At 40.0% G+C, this 19,972-nt stretch overlaps 2 protein-coding genes across 3 annotated transcripts in view; one reads left to right on the forward strand and one right to left on the reverse strand.

The window, feature by feature from the left end:
* LOC103399991 (RAS guanyl-releasing protein 1) overlaps positions 1-8,173 on the reverse strand; it is a 19,948-nt gene extending 11,775 nt beyond the window's left edge. The window contains exons 1-3 of the mRNA XM_025059701.1: positions 8,006-8,173; positions 7,157-7,338; positions 682-967 (exon numbers count right to left, since the gene is read on the reverse strand). Coding sequence (XP_024915469.1) covers positions 682-967; positions 7,157-7,338; positions 8,006-8,142 — 605 coding nt within the window. The 5' untranslated portion in view covers positions 8,143-8,173. The remainder of the gene's footprint in view (positions 1-681; positions 968-7,156; positions 7,339-8,005) is intronic.
* Positions 8,174-10,645: 2,472 nt separating this feature from the next.
* The window catches only part of exd1 (exonuclease 3'-5' domain containing 1), a 32,801-nt gene continuing 23,474 nt past the window's right edge, over positions 10,646-19,972 (forward strand). Inside the window, exons 1-10 of one of the 2 annotated variants that reach the window (XM_025057461.1) lie at positions 10,646-11,127; positions 11,228-11,296; positions 11,639-11,672; positions 11,754-11,818; positions 11,972-12,045; positions 12,208-12,294; positions 12,445-12,549; positions 12,625-12,705; positions 12,807-12,950; positions 13,031-13,222. In XM_025057461.1, the coding sequence (XP_024913229.1) occupies positions 10,998-11,127; positions 11,228-11,296; positions 11,639-11,672; positions 11,754-11,818; positions 11,972-12,045; positions 12,208-12,294; positions 12,445-12,549; positions 12,625-12,705; positions 12,807-12,950; positions 13,031-13,222 (981 nt within the window). In that variant the 5' untranslated portion in view covers positions 10,646-10,997. The remainder of the gene's footprint in view (positions 11,128-11,227; positions 11,297-11,638; positions 11,673-11,753; positions 11,819-11,971; positions 12,046-12,207; positions 12,295-12,444; positions 12,550-12,624; positions 12,706-12,806; positions 12,951-13,030; positions 13,223-19,972) is intronic. The other variant, XM_025057467.1, reaches the window with a different exon arrangement.

Here is a 19,972-nt window from a genome sequence, read left to right on the forward strand (position 1 = left end):
CCCCGCAGGACCAGGAGGCCGATCCAAGAGGCTTGATGATGTCACTGTTTTGACGTAAACACGAGTGTAGATTACGGCGCCTCCACTAGAGGCGCTGTAGAGAAGACACTCGGACAAAAACACCCAGGTTTGGGAGAAAACGAGAGAGCAGAGTTGCACCGATTGTAATTTTTGCGCTGATTCTGATTTCTGATCGCTTCCTCAGTACATTGCAGATTTTTTTTAATCCGTTCTGTGGAGGTTTCACTACATCGCAGTATTTTACAGTAAATATTTTTTAAATTTCCAATATTTTCATTATTTTCATGATAAAAACATTTTCTAACCTAAGAAAAATTAAACAGTAATAACATTTTCTAACCTAAGAAAAATTAAACCGTAATAAAAATAAACTAAAAGACATTGCTGGTAGCTTTGTTTACCTAGAGGAGATCGAACACAGCTTTGTGGATTTCCCTCTTTCGCAGTGGAACGCAACTACCGCGTAGGAGAGGGATCACTGTACTGAGATAATGCAAACCTTGACCTTTTCAACTAATTCACCCGGTGGCTAACCAGGATAATAAATAAATAGTTAGCTAGCCAGCTAATAAATGCCTACACGTGCAGGGCCAAAGGGCTATTTTTTGAGAATTCACAGCATTTTTTTCCTTTTATGACGAATAATCTCAGTTTTGTCACCTGCACTGCAGAGACGAGAACAAACCCGCTGGCTCGTTGCCAATGACAACCAATAAAAAGCAGAACACAGACTCCCACTGAGTCGACCCCGCAGTTCTAAATGTGGACAATGCACTGCAAGAGCCATCAGGCGGCGCCGTGATAAAGGTCACACCTTCACGGTGGACGGCTGAAGGATATAGAGAGACCAGCTTTTCCAGGAGGTCACTGGAGGAGATGAGGAGACGGTGCATGGTCAGGGTGATGTTCAACAGGTGGCTGCTCCCACACACACCACCGTCAGAGTCTGCAAGACAAAAGGTGTGACGTCATCACAACATGCCGTCCCTTTAGAAACAGGTTTTAATATGGCGACACCCTCAGTTGGAATTATTTTTTTCTACCTAACTTTAGTTGTTATAACAACAAGATTTTTTTATTTCATTCCATATTTACCAATTTATATATATTTACTCATTTAGAAATACATCTTTTAGTTAAAAAGAAAAATAGATGACCAGCAATGTAGACTGCAGCCCAACTCCTCGTAAAATAAATGTGGGCTGATCCACAAGAAAAACTTCCGATCTCGTTTTCTTAAACACAGCGTCGTTAGTAGAGACTCCTACAGTTTACAACGTTTTTCACTGTATCACTGTATCACTCGTTCCTTGTACATTATTTAAATTCATGTGTGTAGGTTTGCATAAGCAGATGTTGCCGCCCGACTCCAACCCTGCAGCGTGCAGCGGATGCAAATCACCTTGACTCAGTGGCGTCTGAAACCTTCATTTGTAACTTACAGTTTTGTTTTGCGTATTTTTGACCACAGAGAAGTTTTCTAATCTCAAATGTGCACGTTAGTAATAAAAAAAAACAAAAAAGCGGCCACCTATCAGAAGATGTCAATTGTATTAAAATTTAAATCTGGAAAAGGGAAACTATGGCCACGTCGTCGTCTTTGAGCTGCTCCCTTCAGGTGTTGTCATGATGAGTAATCGCACACTAATCCTTTCCTCCACCTTCACTACATCCTCCTCTTCCCCACCTGGCTGGCAGCTCCATGTCCACTGCTGCTATGATTTGTCCAATGGAGTTTGTGGTAAATTCCTGATAAAAACTGTCAGTATCTTTGCTGCCACCTCCAGTAAAGCTAAGGTGCGCAAACAAATAATGGTACAGGATGTTTTCGTTGGAAACTGCCAAAAAACAAGAATTCAGATTCCCAAATATAAAATATGTTTTAATGTATATGTTGATATATTGAAAAGCTCTCGTCAGTTATTTAATGAGTAGTTAAAGATTAGTATAAATAAGGAGTAATACTTGAGTTATTAACATACTGGTCATATACTAGATCAGTTACCCAAACACTGTCCTTAGTTTGCCATGAGAGACCATCAGGTGCACCGTAGAACAGGGGTCCTCAACCCCCGGTCTGTGAACCATCAGGTGCACCGTAGAACAGGGGTTCTCAACCCCCGGCCTGTGAACTGGTACCAGTCCGTGGGTCATTTGGTTCTGGGCCGCAGTAGAATAATTCACTCCATTTAAAGATATCTGGTAAGTTTTCAAAAATGTCACAGCTTTCAGGCACTAATACTAACAGAATATCTGATCTTTAAAAATCCTACGATAAACCCACTGCTACCTGTCCGTGGAACTGGCTGGTGCTAGGCAACCAGTCCTCAGAACAAAAAAAAACGTTGGTGACCGCTGCCCGTGAAATTGCAATTTATTTACTGCAAATAATTTGGCTTTGTTCCATGCGACAGTGACAGGCAGGGCAATACCATGCTTCTCCTCAAGGTGGCAGCAGATGGTTATAAAAACTAAAAAAAAAAAAGATGAAATATATTGTTTCTCTTTCTTTAAGTATCTCAGCCTTGTGTAAATTGCGAGTGAATTGAAAGGAGGAGATAATATTTCATGACGCTTTACGCTGTGAGCTTTCCTTCTGTTGTATACGTGTCATGGCTCAGACCCATCGCTACCTTCAACCACCAGTTTGCAGATTGTGGTGTTATCTCCGCAAATGTTGTTACAAAGCTCAATAAAACCCCAGCTAAACTTGTTAAATCAAGTGTAACAATGACTCATGAGCCACACATAAATATTTGTCTTGTTCACTGATCCTGGGAACCTTTGCAGCAGTTTTGTCTCACTGTCTTTTTCACTTCCTTTCTCCTAAAAATAATCTTAGTTCCTTTCTTTTGACTTGTTTATTTTAATCTATCTGAGTGACTTAAACTTAACTTGAACTAATGAACCGAGGTGTGTGGTCTTTGTGCTGATCTTTCAACCAGATTATCTCTAAGGAAGTCAGTCATAAACATGATTGTTGTTTTCCAGTCAACACTGTATTATTTCTTTCACTGTCACATCTGTCATTATCGCCGATTCAATTGTGTAGCTTAAAAAAAACCCACCAAAATGTGGATAAAAAAAAACTGCTGAAAATCATTGAGAGCAAAACCACAAGTCTGTGTCAGAAAATAGTTTCCCTTTAGTCATAAGAGATTTTTAATACTGTCACAAATACACATAAATTCTTCTGCTACCACTTTTTAGAGTCAATACTCGGAGCCAATGACTATGGTTTTGTAATCTTATTTACATTATCATTTGCATATCTTATTTTTATTTATATAAAAATCTATATTCATACATAATTAGCGTCACGCAGCTAAAAAAATTCTGAAATGTATTTTGGTATTGATTTGCAATGCAAATAGTGTGTGTGTGGCCCAGAGCCAACGTCTCTGTCATTGGTGTGGAACCCCAGGGTTCACCTCCGGGAGGTGGGCGGTGTGAGTTGGGTGGTGGTCGTGGAGACTGCTGCCCCCGCGACCCGGTAACGGATAAGTGGATGAAAATGGATGGATGCAAATAGTGTCATGAGGAAATGGAATTTGGCAAAAGAAGTTACACATATTTGGGAAAAAGTGGCGTTGCATCGGTTCGTTCTTTGGCTCCATTCTAGTGACAACCATCGCACATGCACACATTGTGCAGTAACGTAACTTTGTGTTGGTCATTGAACATGAACAATGATTTTATAGTTTATACAAACTGCACAGACTATATATATATATGGTGTATATATAAATATTTATTTATATATATGTATATATATATACATATATAGTGCTAAAATAACCAGGTAAATTTATATTTATATATAGTCTGTATGTATATTTATATATATATATATATATATACATACAGAATATATAATTATATATAGTGTATATATAAAGTATATACAGTATATATTAATTAACCTATGTTTTTTTTAATTGGTAAATAAGTCTGTTCCTGGTTATGTAACCTCATGCTAATTAGTCCATTGTCCATAGTTCTATGAAAATAAATAAAAGTGTACTGTATTGACCCCATATTTGGGAAATCCTGGTGTTAGCAGCAGATAGGCTGTTATCAGGCTGCCCCTAGCAAGCGCCGAGCATGTGGTTCCTCTGGGAATCGCATCACTTGCACCAAAAGGTCGTGCAGTTTTTGTCTTTAATATATTTTTAATAGTCAGACAAACTAAAAAACCCCTTCAGCCCAGACAACACGCTGGACGTTTTAAATGTTTAAATCTTAAAAGCTTTACCAAAAAAAAAAAAAAAAAAAACCCTCAATATTTAAGATGTTTAACAATTGCTACACAGTGCAGCTAAACTGCAGGACAACATGTGAGTTGCTGCTGAATAGCACTTTAGGCTTTTCAGCAGCTTCTCTTCACCATCAAGGACACCAAGCTGTCTGAGGACCCAATTTTAAACCACATCACCTTGGAAATACCTCAGACGCCATGGCAACATGTTTTCTAATCTTTGTTTTCTGTAAGCAACTAAAAACTCCAGCCCCTGCTGACTAATCCTGCCCTCATATCCTGCACGGGTGTGTTTCTGTTTGTCACGCTCAGCCACTGGCAGCTGAATTCCACGTCAATGTGAATCTGACAAACAGTTGAACCTTTAATGCTAAATTTCGGAGACGCTACGTTTAAGATCTTTTTATATATATATATATATACATATATATATATATTTATGTATATATATATAAAATGTGTGATTTTGAAATCAATTATTAAGAGAGAATCAGCAAAAGTCACAACTGTGGAAAATAAACAGCAGGAAGTAACAACTCCTCGTTACATAAACAATTGCTCCATCCTTTTTTTCACAACTTTCCAACCGCTCACCCTCCCAGGGTTAATTGCTGCAGGAAAATCCCATCTGGAGGGCTGCCCGCTAGAACGGGAACACTGTACGACACTGTAAGGCAACAAAGAGCCGCGGGCACGGAGCAGCGGCTGGCCGACTCCTCGGGTTATCGCAGGCATTTATCAGCCGCGTGCACATGTGCACACTGGCCCATGTTTCCTTCTGGCTGCGCCGGGCCTTTGTTTTAGGGGAATCAAAGTTAGCTGCAGGATGTTGTTATCTCACAGGGCCAAGTGTAGCTGTAAGGTTAGCACTGTTTACATTCACAGTTTGGGGCAGGAGCCACTGCAGCCATTGTGATAGTATTTAAACAACGATATCATGGACGTACGACAGTCCACTGGAGGTGGACGTAGATCCTCCAAACTGTGTCTCCTGTGACATAGAGCAGTGGTGCCCAAAGTTTTTTTTGTACCAAGGAACCGTCGGCCATTACTGCGGACTGGTAGCACAGTGCCAATCATTGAATGATCATTACATTTTCAAAACAAAACATTTTTTTGACTTTATTCTGATATAGTATCGGAGAATGTCATTGTTTTGAAATATTGCCAGATTGTGACATTTATTATTTTTTAGGGTGTCCTGGTACCAAATGACTACAGACCGTTACTGGTCCACGGACCGGGGGTTGAAGCGATGACATAGAGAACAAATAATTTGCTAAATAGAAGCGGAAGGTGTAGCTTGAAATGTAACTTTGAAATATCAACACTTAATGTCTGTTTCCTTTGAAATGTTCAACAAAAACTCTATGTATTGATTCTACAGGTCAATTAGAACTTAGTTAATTAAATAACAAGACTTGTGTGCTATCACAGATTCACAAAGGTAGTAAAATTATGAGTCTTTATTTTTCCTAGACTTTCTTCATTATTTCTCAATTTTAATGATGATTTATGTCTTAAAAAAATGAAGAAGAAGAAGAAAAGTCTCTCGGCTAAACCCTTCACTAGGGGTCGCCGCTGTAGTAGTTCATCATTCAGCTCATTCAGATCTTTTTTTTGCCTGATTTCTGATGTAGCACACCACGGGATGTGGGGTCCACGTGTTACCGACCCAAGAATCTTCCCCATGGGCGGCAGAAATATGTTGTGTAGCTGCAGTTTCCGATTCACTTGCTGAATTATCGTAAACAAATCTATCAAAACTCCTAAACTATAAAAGAGGAATTAAATGCCAAATGGATAAAGACAACGTTTGGCACAAACCGAACAAACAGTTCGCCCAGTGCACTGTGGACCGCAGGGAGTGATGATGTCAACAGCTATTGATCCACACCTCATAGTGGTCTGCAATTCAAAGGCCGGCCACCATCTGAGGACCACTGTACGGGAGCTGACCTTTCAGCTCAACCAGGTAATCCTTCAAATAGGTCTTACGCGCACGCTCACATTTGAAAAGGTGGCAGGACCCCAAGACCTCGGGGGGGCTCGTCTGTGATGTTGGACAAGAGGAGCGAGACCGAGCTTCGTTCTCACGGCAACGAGAGAAAATCTCTGGTCCTGACACTGCGCCGTGGTCTGACGCGTTGAGCCGCTCACAGCGACGGCAGCTCTGATACTGTGTTTCTGAGTTTCTCCACTTTACGTCCCTGAATCTTTCCTCCTCTGACTCATGAAAGAGCGGAGGGCTGTGAAAACCGCTGTACTTTTCCACAGATGAAATGGAGTTATGGGATGTCATTTCATGTGCAGTCCATTGTACCACCTCTCCAACGCTCTTGCTCCATTTGTGTAACCAGGCAACTGCGATTTTAAGGTTTCTCTTGTCAGATACACAATCACCATAACTCTGAGAGCACTCCAGACAACTTGATGAAGCAAATGATCTGCGCCTGATTGATACATCTCCAGCCCACTCTATCACTGCAGTGCTTTTTTTGTTTGTTTTTTTGCACTTTTTCTAAAAATAAAATAATTATAAATCTTATAATCTTCAACCTTCTACTAGTTAAAAATGACTAATAATGCAGCCTTTGTTGCAGCAAAATGACCGTGAAAGAAGATGACAGGCGTCAACAAGGGACTCATCTTTGAAGCATCAGTTGCACAAACCCAAATGAGCTGTTTGTAACAAAATGTACTTGAATGCCTCCTCTGATTCAGGGGTCTGCCCAGACCTGACACAGTCTGCAGCAGTCAGAGCGTGTCAGTAAAGGTGTTCAGTAAAAACAAGCTGCAGCTGTTTTCGTGATCACTGATTTTTCTGTTACCATTACAATATCTTGCAGATTCAACTCTTCGGCCAGCAGGACTTACCAAAGCACTGCAGACAGGCCTGGATGAGCTCCTCCCAGCTCGCCCCCTTGGCTAGATGTCCCAGAGGCATCATGATCTTGGCTGGGGTGGTTTGGGTTTGGGTCGGGTTGGGTTTGTGAAATCTGTGTGGACGTCCCGGAGGAGAAACTCTACACTTCGAGGCGCATTTTGGAGTGGCACTCCTTAAAACAACAACAAAAAGAAGGGGTGGGGGGGGGGTTAATATACTGTAGATGGTGTGACCCTCTCAGTGCGCAGTATAATGAGGCTTATACTGCTTTAAACCATGCTCCTTCAGCATTAACACGACGTGATATATCACACATATGTAGCGGGTCTGTTCGATGTAAACGCTCGTTTAGAACGTACACCCCGAAACTCTGTATTTGCTTTTCATTGTTCTCGTTTCCTTCCTGTAACTTGGGGAAATGCCGGTTGATTACGGCGGACATCCAGTTTAGAACTTTTAAGTGAACAAGAAAGAATTCGCTTGAAGAAGTCAGCATATCAGAAAGAGTGAGCTTATCAGAAGAAGTGAGCATATCACAAAGTTGAACTTAAAAAGGTTTCTTTCTTTTTTTTTAACCCGTGGCGCTTTTGTGCGTAAAATCCGTGAAATGTAGCGACACCGTTTTACGCACATTTATTTGTGCTAAAACGAAGTTGTTTGTGGGTTTTACGCACATTTATTTGTGCTAAAAAGTTGTTTGTGCTATTTGTCGAGGTCACATCTGTAGTCGGTCGTTAAAACATATGTTACTGTCAAAATACACTCGACGCAAGTTGTCGCTGAAATCACATTTGAGAGTCCTTGGCAAAAACAGACGTGAGAAGATCTCGGGGACTTACGCGTCGTCCTTCCTCTTGTCGTCCGAAGACGCGCTTTCGTTGTGGATGTTTTCTTTGGATTGACATCCCATGGCGAGGTACTGGGCGACGAGCGGCTGAACTAAGCTGTCCATCTGTGTCCGTCTCGATGGGAGCATCTCATCCCTCTGCTCAGCTCCGTGTGCGCCCTCACCGGTGCGAGAACTGGTGCCGGGGTGCCGGTGGGCTTGGCCTTACACAGTCGTGCCGAGTGTGCGTGCGTGCGTGTGTGTGTGCGTAAAAAGTCTACCTGTTGCTACAGTGAGCGTCGGAAACGAAAGATAAAGATTCGAGGTCACAACGCTTGGCTTAACCAGATTTGTTGTCGGGGTAATAATGATATAAAGACACTTTGTAGGATGTCACGTTGCACAAAACAAGATTACAACAAGTGTAAGCCTTATGAAAATGCTCATCACTTTCATTTGCTCCTAATATGACGTGCAGTAATAATGTGATCACGTAACCATGTTGAAAAGAGTGAAATGAGTATTTTCGTTTGAGAAAGATGAAAACTAGATGACTGACATCTGATCGTTCGACTGTACAATCTGGTCTACAGTTCCGACGTTTAAATCAGATCAGAATCACTTCAGTTGTGGTTTCAGGTACCGTATAACTCTGTCAGGGCGACACGGTGAAACAGACCAGATTACAATCCCACATCGTACGCCATTATGATTGCATCTAAAGTTGTAATTGTAGCTACAGTTAGCCTGTACCTATTTTTAGGGACAAGGCTGTAAAGCAGTGTTTATAGTCAGCTGAAAAATGTTGTGGTGTTTATTGACAGATTGAAATTTGTCATCCAGATCAAACGAAGAATTAAGTAGTCACTGATTTATTTTTATTTTTTTAATTTTATTCCACCAGTACAGAAAAGTAAAAAAAAAAAAGAATGGAGGAAGACTAAGCACTGGCCCAAATATGACATCCATTTGGGCCAGTGTCATATGTATCTAGAACCACCTCTAGATACATATGACATTTGTATGGTAAATGTGGGCTTTTTTTTTTTTTTTTGCCTTAATTTGTCAGGTCCAGGTGAAAGTTATTACTTTTACTTAAAAGGTGTTTTACTTATGGTGGTTCCATAGTATGGCTGTTAACACACCTCTTTGAATCAGAGAGCAGAGAGTCCTGGGTTCGATTCCCAGAGGAACCACATGTTTGATAATGTTAATCCTCATCTGTAAGTCACTTCAGATAAATGCATCTGCTAAATGCATAAGTGTAAATGTAAAAGACTGAAGTACCAATGTTTTTTTTTGAAGGCACGTTTGAATTAATACAGATTCCTTAAAATGACCAATTTATCTTATGTGAAACACTATACTAAATATTTTGAAAGATGTTATGTCATAGAAAATGATTTTTTTTTTTTTGTTCTTTCCAAATAAAACACAATAAGGTATGTAGGCTTAGTGGTATCTAACAAGACAAAACCATGATGTTTTAGTGGTATTGTGTTAATGTATATAAATAACTACAGGTTCATCAACTACTATACTATAGTACAATATAATTTACGCAAACCGCAAGTCACTAGGGTTGGACAATGAGGGACAGTGTGATGTAATCCTCCCTTTTAAGTGTGCTAAATTTTTTGTTGTTTGTTTAAATCTGCAGACCAGGAAAGGGTGGCCCTTCCTCCAAAGATAGCAGAAGTTCAGTGTTTGTTGCACGAGGGATAAGACTGCAGTGTACCAGACTGTAGGTGGTCTGCTGAGGGTGATTCTTAGAGCCTTTTGTCTAACGTCAAGGATGCAGCTGATGTCTTATTACACTGCAGCAGGTGGAGGACTGTAGCCCTTGATAAAGTCCCTAAATTAACCAGAAAGTAATGTATGTTGTTTATGTTTTGATTTGTTGAATACACAAAAGACATAGCCAATATTTATTCAGGTGAATGTATTCAAGCAAAAACAAGTCTGTGAGGACACCTGACAAAGTGTTGTGGCATCTGTTCAATGGCATCTGTCATGGCCGACTGTTAATGTACAAATCTTTGTACTTTTTGATAAGATACCATGATGGCTCCTCTTTTTCTCAAACCAACAACAGCCTGTGTCAATGTTTTCTGCCACTGCCCCCATGTGGCAGAATTAGCTTCCTTTCTTTTGTGACAAAATGTCTGTTTGCTCTCTGCTCCAATAACAATGTGATGTGATATGCTGACTAAGGCAGCAAACATAAGAAGTTTTATGCATCAACAGTTAAAATCTTTGCACTTTAATTTAATTTCTTATTTTTAAAATTATATGAATAGCACATTGGAAATTACTTAAATTAATTTCAGATAAAAATGATACAAAAACAAACGAAGGGATTAACAGCAAAAATGTAAAATGCTGTTTACAATATAGAACATTTTGAGCAAGCACAACATTTCGATAATATATCAGATAGCCTAATATAACAAACATATATATTTGCTGAACACTCCTAACCTTCATACAGCCTCAAATGTTTCAAAAAGTTACAACTATTTTACTAGCAATGTTACGTTTAACCCGTCCTTGTCAGTGCCGGGGGTTTATTTACCAAGAATCTATACATTATAAACATTAAAGCTAAAACTTTATCTTTTTAAACATGGCGGAATTTTACGTAGCCTTTATGTCTTTTTTTTTCCCGGTCTCTCTCTACGCAATAGACTCGTGGGAAATTTGAATTATTTCAGTAAAATTGCACAATAACCGTTATTTGAATTTTTATTTGGCAAAACGGTATGACGAAATTAACTTTCTAACAACGAAAATCGAATTTTACTAAATTTTAGTATGTATTTAGTCATGGGGGAATCACAAAGTATAGAAAACAGTGCGTTCGTGAACACAACGCACGGACGTCACAACGCACCTTGTGCTGCTATAACGAGAAGCTAAATCAACTAGCTTAAATTTGCGTTATAAAGTAACACGGTTTTCTGGACTTCTCTTTAATCAGTTATTGTTGTAACTGTGGTTTGAAAATGGTGGTTGACGACGTCCACCTCATGAATATCCTGAAAGGAAAACGCATCAAACTGACCCTCAGGACTTCATCCTTCTTTGGTGACGTTCAACGAATAAATCCAAATAGATCGTTAGTTTTGAACGACGGTGAGAATTGTATAACCTTAAACTCATTTGTCGGCAATATGCGTAAATACTACAATGTTAATAAGTGAGTTATGTTAAAGTTAGTGTTTTTGTCTTTTAGTTGTTGATGCCAGTAATGGCTGCAAAATCCCAGGCTCGAAACTGTTCTTTGGCAACGAGATTATCAACGGTGAGTACGATAAAAACCACACAACCACTCAAACTACTCCTAGGGTTTTACCTCCATTTTAAATTTATTTTAAGTTTTAAAAAAAGCAGGCAAAATATATTGGCATATTGTTGTCATTTTTTTGTAAATTCAAATTCCAATAAAACCTACAACCTTTAGCTAACCTACATTACAGTAGGTTAGCTAAAGCATTATATTAAAATTCCTTAAATCATACTTTTTTTTAAAGGCTGTGTGTATAGATATAGATATATATGTATATATATTTATAAATCTATCAACTTATACTTACTTATACCTGTTTCTCAATAGAGTTTGATTTTTATTATTAACAATTCACAGTTGAATTCACAAGTGAATCAAACAATGACATAAGGTGAGTAAACATTCATCTTTTAGCCGTTGTGGTGGTGATGTTTCACGTTAGTCCGAATTAGCATTAGTTGTTTTGGTACAGAACTGTTCCAGACAGTTGTCCAGAAGTGGAAAGATTCAAGCCTTATATGAAGATGATCACAATCGGTAAGTGACTTCATATTCACACTTATGTTTTGTTGCTTTTGATTGCTTTTGTCAATAAAGATTGATAGATAGATAGATAGATAGATGTCAATGTACTGTAATACAATGGTATACAACAAGAGCTAGGCTATAATTACATATACATATTTACAGATGATGATGATGATGAGGGAGAGCGCGTCAACATTGTTGTCATCGACGAGTTTCATGAGAAGTTTGCGCCAGCTGTAAGCACAATATCTTGAGTCACTCATACTTTGGTGATTTGCTTTAAGCTTAAAAAATATTCCCTTTGTTTGGAAACTTTTAACTTTTTGTAGTTGACCAATTTTATAGCATTTGTCAAAATATAAGAAAGGACTAAACAACATCAATTCAATACCCTGTAGGTAATGCACATCAAGAAGCAACATGTGATCGGTGTAGGAGCCAGTGGAGTGGAGTTGTTCAGACATGGAAGACTATGTTGGCTCCAGGTAAGAAGTAATCTGCTGTACTTTGGTCTTTGTCACTTTACTGTTGCTTTCTGAAGTTCTTGTCTGTTGGTTTTGAATACTGTCATTTGTTGCCATTGTTTGTTTCTGCAGTAAATATTTGACTAATGGAAAATTGGTTGTTATTTATAGATTGCTACTAAAAACAAAGTGTATTTGTTTGACATCCTACTGCTTGGAGCGCAGGCCTTTAAAAACGGTCTCTCTGCTATTCTGGAGTGTAAGGACATTTTAAAAGTAGGTCATTAACGGAACACATAAACTTAACTAAAGTGAAATTTATATTTCTAACATATTAAATAAACTCTGCAGGTGATACATGATTGCCGAGCCATTGCTGGATGTCTGTCTGTACAGTTTGGACTAAAGATGAATAATGTGTTTGATACACAGGTAAATAGATGACTCTGCAAACAAATGGGGTGGAATGGAACCGTTTTTATTTGTATTTTCCCCCCGCTTGTATTCATTTAATGTTTTTTTCGTGTCTCAAGGTTGCGGATGTCATGTGCTTCCACTCAGAGACAGGTGGGTTTCTTCCTGACAGAGTGTCCACTCTGCAGGAAGTGATCAGTCTCCACCTGAAGGTGCCGTCCTCCAAGCTACGATCCCTCGAGAGACAGTCTCAGTCCACTGAGGTGCAACACACGGACATGTGGACACTCCAGCATATTGAATTGGAGTTTTCTCTACTTGTGACACTTATGTTTTCTTACAGGAGGAAAAGGAGATGTGGTTCATACGTCCCTGTCCTGTTACCCTGATGAAGGCGATGGCCCTGGCAGTGGTCCATTTGCAGCCCCTCAGACTGGTGCTGATGGATACACTAATGGTGGATTACATGACCCTGGTGGATTCATACATTAACAGCAGCCAATATGAACCTGATGAATTGCAACACGTGGGCAAGGTGAGTCAAAAGTTAGCAATACACTATGCACTTTTTCACACTAGTTGTGTGGAACAGTTAAGATTTAGAATCTGATTAATCACATGGATTAATCATGATTAGTTAGGGTTAATCACAATTGTTTATAATTAATGGAGACAAATGAACAGTCAATATTAAACAAAATCTTTAATGTATATATATATATATATTTCTAGAACAGAAAGGCAACTATTTGAAATACAGTTCACATCATTCTGCAAACATGAAAATATATTACAATTTTAAGATGATTAATTTCACAAATTAAATTTAAGTTAATTTAAAAGGCTACCCATATTAAAAAGTTAGGTGACCTATATTTTTAAGGATACATTATGTAATCTGGTTTCACTACAGGATGTGTTGGCAATGCCTAGAGAGCTTATGAAACTGCAGCAAATGTATCAAGAGCGAAATCAGTGGGCCACAAAACACTACCCCGTCACAGAGCCTGGTCTGCTGGCTCGCTTTGAGCCCCGAACCACTCCTCCATCAAAACCTTCACCTGAACTTCAAGCGGAAAGTTCTACTCAAAGTGAATCTTTCAAACCTCCATCTGTACCACAAGAAGTTACCCCTTCAAGAATTACGAGTCATTGCACGCCTCAAATACGTAAAGCCACCACAGTGTCCGCAAAAGAAAACCGCTCAGTTCCATTTCCTGAAGGTGTGGGGTCCACAGAGGCACTGATGAACACAATAGGTAGAGGAAAGCCTGTTGGAAAAGAGCAGTCATCTACATATAACTTAACTCCAAAGGGAAGAGGCTTTTTCTTCCAGGAGCCACCAGTTCAAATCCCAGAAGAAAACACAGGGACCATAAACCGTCCTGGCAGGATGGAGATGACATCTTTATGCCCTGGCCTCACACCCACCCAGAAGGTGATGCCTCAGCCTGACCTTCCTCCTGCATCTCCTGAGTCTCTCCTGTGTTCACTGACTCAGTCGTTCAGGTCTTTTCGACATTAAAGCGCCTCAAAGGGCCACGCTAACAAATGCCTGTTTTACTAAGCTTTGCGTTTTCCTATAGCGGCCAGAAGATGGCAGTAAATTTCTTGTGTTGTGTCACTTTTTGTTCTTCAGAGGATGTAATAGTGATGTGTGTTGCAGTGTTGGCAAAAACAGGCAGTTCATTTAATAAATTTAGAATGTTTAAAAATATTTCTCAATTTTTTTTCTTTATTGTAAATATCTGGTTTTTAGATTTAATGTAATAGATTAAACATTGTATCAAGAATATTTAATTTTTATTTTACATAAGAAGGGATTTCTTTTCTCAATGTATTGGTAGTTCCACATAAAGAGACGGCATATTCTTTTAACAAGTGGTTTACTTTAATAATAATGGTTTTAAACATTTGGACTTCAGAGAAAATATTTTTTTAAGCGCAAAGAATATCCCTTAAACATTAGGGAAAACCAGAAACTGCCCCACGTGCCCACTAGTCCATGATGTGCTAAGCTTAGCATGATTGATTACCGCTACAGCTTGACTCCTGCGTTGCAGTTAATTGATTGTGAGAAGCCAAGGCGGGCATTGACGGATCTATTGTTAATTGACTAAAAACACTGCTAGCAGACACTTTTCAAAATTTAATTATGGCATAAAACAAAATAAAATACAACCCACAGACCTACCACCAGCTGAAGAGTGACGCTGACTGTGCTGTTTGAATGAGTGTGGCAGTTCAGTTGTACGTGATCACAGGTGGCCAGCACCTGCCGTGCCCCACAAAGGCCAATCTTGTTGATGTAATTTGCTGTTTGAGGTGCCATGCTGACACTGCAGAAACACGTTCAGCAAGGCTTTGAACAGCAACTGGGCACCTGCAGCACCCCCTTGTTTAATCACATCTTATTGCTGTGCTTATCTTCATGCTGGGGTCTGAACCCTTTCCAGAGCTTAATAAATAAAGACATGAAACAGATAAAGTACCATTTTAATTAACTAGGAGAGAGCCCTTTACAGAGCCTCGAAATTCTCTTAGCAACCAGCTCCTCCCTAGCTTCTGCTGAGCATCAGTGGGTTGGATCCATCCCATATGTGATCTGTTAGTTCTTTTGAAAAGCTGATGTGCCATTGATTTTTAACACTTCTCTTTAAGGGAGTTTTCTCTCGCAGTATCTTATCATTTTAAATCCTTCACGATTCCTGCAATGTCACCAAAACATTTTTACCGAATTATGTTTCTTTTAGTGCACAGCTGATCTGTGCAGATGTTGAGTGGCAGCATGTTCTATAGGTCTGAAACACTAAACAATGAAGCTGATGTGTTGGGGGTCTGGGTCTCTGTGGGGCCGTGGAGGACAAGCCGCTGTCATTGACAAACAGATTTGTGCTCTTATTTTAGAGGACCTTGCATTTCCTCTCCGTCACAATAATGTCTTATGCGCAGCACTTCCTGTTTCTCAGGCCTGGGAGGAAGGAACAGGGCGCTTGTCACACGGTAGTCACCGCTTCCTCCCTCCCTCCCTCCCACCTGCCCCGCCACCTCCTCTTGCCCCCCCCCCATTCCCCCTCCTGCTCCAAAACTTCAGACACTGTTGTGTCCTTCAGAGAGGAAAGATGACTGCGACTTCAGTTTCACAGCAGGATGCTTCCAGTCTAAATTTAGACCCAAGTCGGAAAGGTAGCGCAGAGACATAAACACAAACTTTTGCATGTCCAGCTGTGTTGATTTAGCATCCGAAAGAAAGGAGGATCAACTGCGAACGGCCAGTTATTGTTTTGACTGAGGATTCGAAACCATTAGGGCCTAACGCTGCCTGTGCATGTACTGTAGTAATGGAAGGCAGTGACGCATGCAGGAGAACTAGCATTCATTTATTTAACCTGCTCTAACACATGTAAATGATTTACTTTATTTCTACGATTAACAAAAAATAAATAAATAAAACATTAATATTAAAATGTAAACTGGTCAGCACTGAGTTCACCTGTGGCACTGATCAAATTATCTAAATTGAGTTATCTCACAGATGGAGTTAAAGGCAAACCCTGTGTACAACCCGCTTCCAAAACCCCCCAGAAAAACGCAGTTATTTAAGACCAGTTTAAGATTTGAAGAAAACATAGTTGGATGAGACATTGTCTTTTGAGACCAGTTTCAAAATATATAAATATTGCTAACAAGATGTTACAAATAAAAACAATCTTTTGCCAATACATAAATAAATGTTCAAAAAGGTCTGTGCAAAACGTAACATAAATATGACGAGAGTTTGCTCATCAGTTGGCAAGTTAGCCAAAAACCACACCGAAAAAAATAAGGGAACAAAAATAGCTAAATAAAAGGTGGAATACATACAGCATATGAACCTTGTTAGTGATGTTGTGATTGCCATGACTTCTGACACCTCCTGACAAACAAATAATTATTACCCCCTCCCCACCCCGTTATCTCCCCATATTATTTACTGAGTGCTGTTTTGCTGTCATTCAGGAGCTCCCGTTACCAACAATGCCAGAGTCACGAGGTGTTCTGAGGAGACCAGTGCCTCCAGGCAACCCTTCCTTTTCTGCTCGAGTGTTAGGCTACAGATTAGTTCATAATTAATAGGAGTTCTTAAATTATTAAGAATGAACTGATAATTTACAGAAAACAAACCACACCCTTTAAATATTGTGTGTGTTGGTTTGCACTGCTGAGCGCACCTTTGAGAGGGTTAGGGTTAGGGTTAGGGTTAGAGATAGAGAGTAATCCCTGGCTTTGCTGACTCCTTGTATACTCAGATCAACGTCCCTTTCTTTAATAATGCTGAAGGCACGGAAAAGTCCTTGGCAGAGTTTGAACCACTGCACTGTCAATAATGGAATTGTATGCGCTTATGCCTCGACACTGTCACGTAAACAATTTTACAGCCAGTTATTCCACAAGGTTAGTCAAGTGATCGTCGGGTGGTAGAATCGGCTGGCAGAGCGTCACTGATTGATACTCAGATCAACGTCCCTTTCTTTAATAATGCTGAAGGCACGGAAAAGTCCTTGGCAGAGTTTGAACCACTGCACTGTCAATAATGGAATTGTATGCGCTTATGCCTCGACACTGTCACGTAAACAATTTTACAGCCAGTTATTCCACAAGGTTAGTCAAGTGATCCTCGGGTGGTAGAATCAGCTGGCAGAGCGTCACTGATTGGCTTGTTGAAAGAACATGATGTGTTGGGTTTATTTGACTTGTGTGGCACAAAAATACTACAGGTGCAGCATGTCACCACATAAACACGGCAGCAAAAAGCTAGGCATGTCAGCAAAATAATCTCATTTTCATTATTGATGTTACCACGTGTAATGCCTTTGTATTCATAAAGTGGGGACATTTTCTTGAGATATCAGGTTCCGTTGTGGTAGTGAACGGTATCAAACAGCCATCTGCTGTGAAGGTACTGCTGTTAAATCGTGCTCCTCTAACTCTTCCCTACTGAGTTCTCTCACATTTCAACACCCACATTTGTAGCCCTCTGAGGACGAATCTCTAATGTGAGAAAGAGCGACCACCCAGATGGCCTTTGGGGTCCAACTGAAAATGGGAACAAAACACGGCATCAATATTTCAGCCAGTCTTTCAAGTTATATACACTGCGTGACTTTGTCCACAGAGTCAGGAAACTCAACTCAGGAAGACCCCTCAGTACGCATGCATTCATTGAACCAAACACATACGCAGATGCGGATAAACAATATGTATATGCTGTGCCATGTTTACTCAGGCAGCATGAAGCATTAGAACTTTTGGCCTCTTCACAAGAAACAGCCAAGTTGGGACGTTAAGCTAAGTCCGACCAAAAAAACCTGTCTCTTCTCAGGTGTATTTTGTCAAAACCCGAGGTAGGATTATTGCTGTCGTGTTCCATTGTTTTTTTTCTCTATAATTCCTTAGATAAAGTGTTTTAATTTCACTTTCTAGTGCTGTACAACAGGGGTTTGTTGAAGGGACAGAATTTTCCTGGACAGACACCTTAGGGGGCCGGACACACAATTAAAGAAAAAAAATCATAATCTTGTCAAACATTATTATTCGATTTTCTTTTGGAGTTTATTTTGGAATACAGTTGTGGGCCACATGGATCAGTGGGTTGGATTTGGCCCGTGGGCCACCAGTTGATGACCACTGCTGTATAGTTTTTATCTATAGGATACAAGAGTTTCTGTGATAATTCCGAACGCATACAAGACCACGACATCCAGCAATAAACGGACAGTATGAAGGAAACAACCGCAACCAATAGTTTACTTTGCCTCTGTGGAACAGCGGTGGTGGTTTTCCACTTCAAGAATGTGTCTCTCCTCGTCTATGCTGTAAATCAATCATCGGACTTTCTGACCAGGTGTCACTGGGATTGACCAATTTGGGTTGTGATTTCTGATCTACCCGTTGTGTTTTATTTTGAATTGTGTCGGAAGTTGTGTGCTGATATTGTGTCTTATTTTTGGTCTGGTGCGATCTATCTGTCAATTTAAGTTTTTAAAAACTGAATCTTTAACCCGTCCTTTGCTGCAGTAGCGGTGGGATATTGCGAATCCAGCCATAATTAACGCTACATGTGTGCACATGTGTGAGTTCATGTGTGTTTGTAACCATAGGGATGGAGTGGGATGAGGAAGGGTGCAGGGGGTTCCTGTAGTTGGCTGAATTAATGCCTGCTGATTCTGCCTGGCAGCTGCGTCCTGGACTTGGCATGCTCAGGATCTGGCACGGCGGCCTTGTGTTGTCAGGACCAACCAGCAGGAAAATGGGGGATGGCAAACCCAGGCCCACCAAACAGAAGGTCTTTCACCGTCACAGGCTTTGTCTTCCAACCTGTCATCCTTAGTGCACAACTTGTTTTGGCATTACCAGATTCAATAGACTTATTAAAAATTGGCAAATAAAGTTTGTGTCTTTGGGAACATCTAGGCTAAGCTGGTTATGACATTTATTCTTGATGAAACGTGACCACTGTTGTTGTAACACACTCTTTGTTCTAAGACGGAACGGTGGTACATGTGCTGTGTCTGTGCCTCGTCCAAGTAGGAGTAAAGTAAATGTCTGATTGGCTAATCTGAACTGTTCACTTTACTTAATAATTCCACTTTCCGTCAACTTGCTGGTCTGTTACACAGTTGATAGACACACACCGCGGGAGAATGTTCGTGTTTCAGGAAGCGCCTACTACACAGCTGAAAATACCATCTCAGCAGACGGCATGTATTTAGGGGGCTTCAACATGGCGACAGCCCCAACAAAGACACTTCATCATTTACCAGACACCTTTATCCGAAGCGACTTACCTGAGGAGGATTATGTATATGGTTCCATGTATATGGTTCCACTGGGCGTTGAACTCAGGACTGCATGCGTGTAAGGCAGGTGTGATAACCGCTGGGGCAGTCTACAGTTGACCAGCTGACCGACACCATTGTCAAATGGATTGCGTCGGCAGATTAATATTATGCACAGCATTGACTAAAATACACCAACTCTTAGGAAAATAAATTTAAAGTGATACTTTGACACATTTGATAATTCCGTTAATTTGGATTAGTCCCAAACAAACAGGTGTAAAACACACCAGATGTTGTTCATCTTTCTGTTCCAGCTTATATATTTAAGTTGAATAATCCCAATTAATCATTTTTAATCATGTATAATCATGACTACAGCAACCCTGTAATTAATCAAACTAAAACACTCAATCATTTTGACATCTCTTCTTGAAAAAGCACGATCAACTCACAGCATGTTGCAG

Source organism: Cynoglossus semilaevis, chromosome 1, assembly GCF_000523025.1.
Source record: "Cynoglossus semilaevis isolate Cse_v1.0 chromosome 1, Cse_v1.0, whole genome shotgun sequence".
Lineage (NCBI taxonomy): Eukaryota > Metazoa > Chordata > Actinopteri > Pleuronectiformes > Cynoglossidae > Cynoglossus > Cynoglossus semilaevis.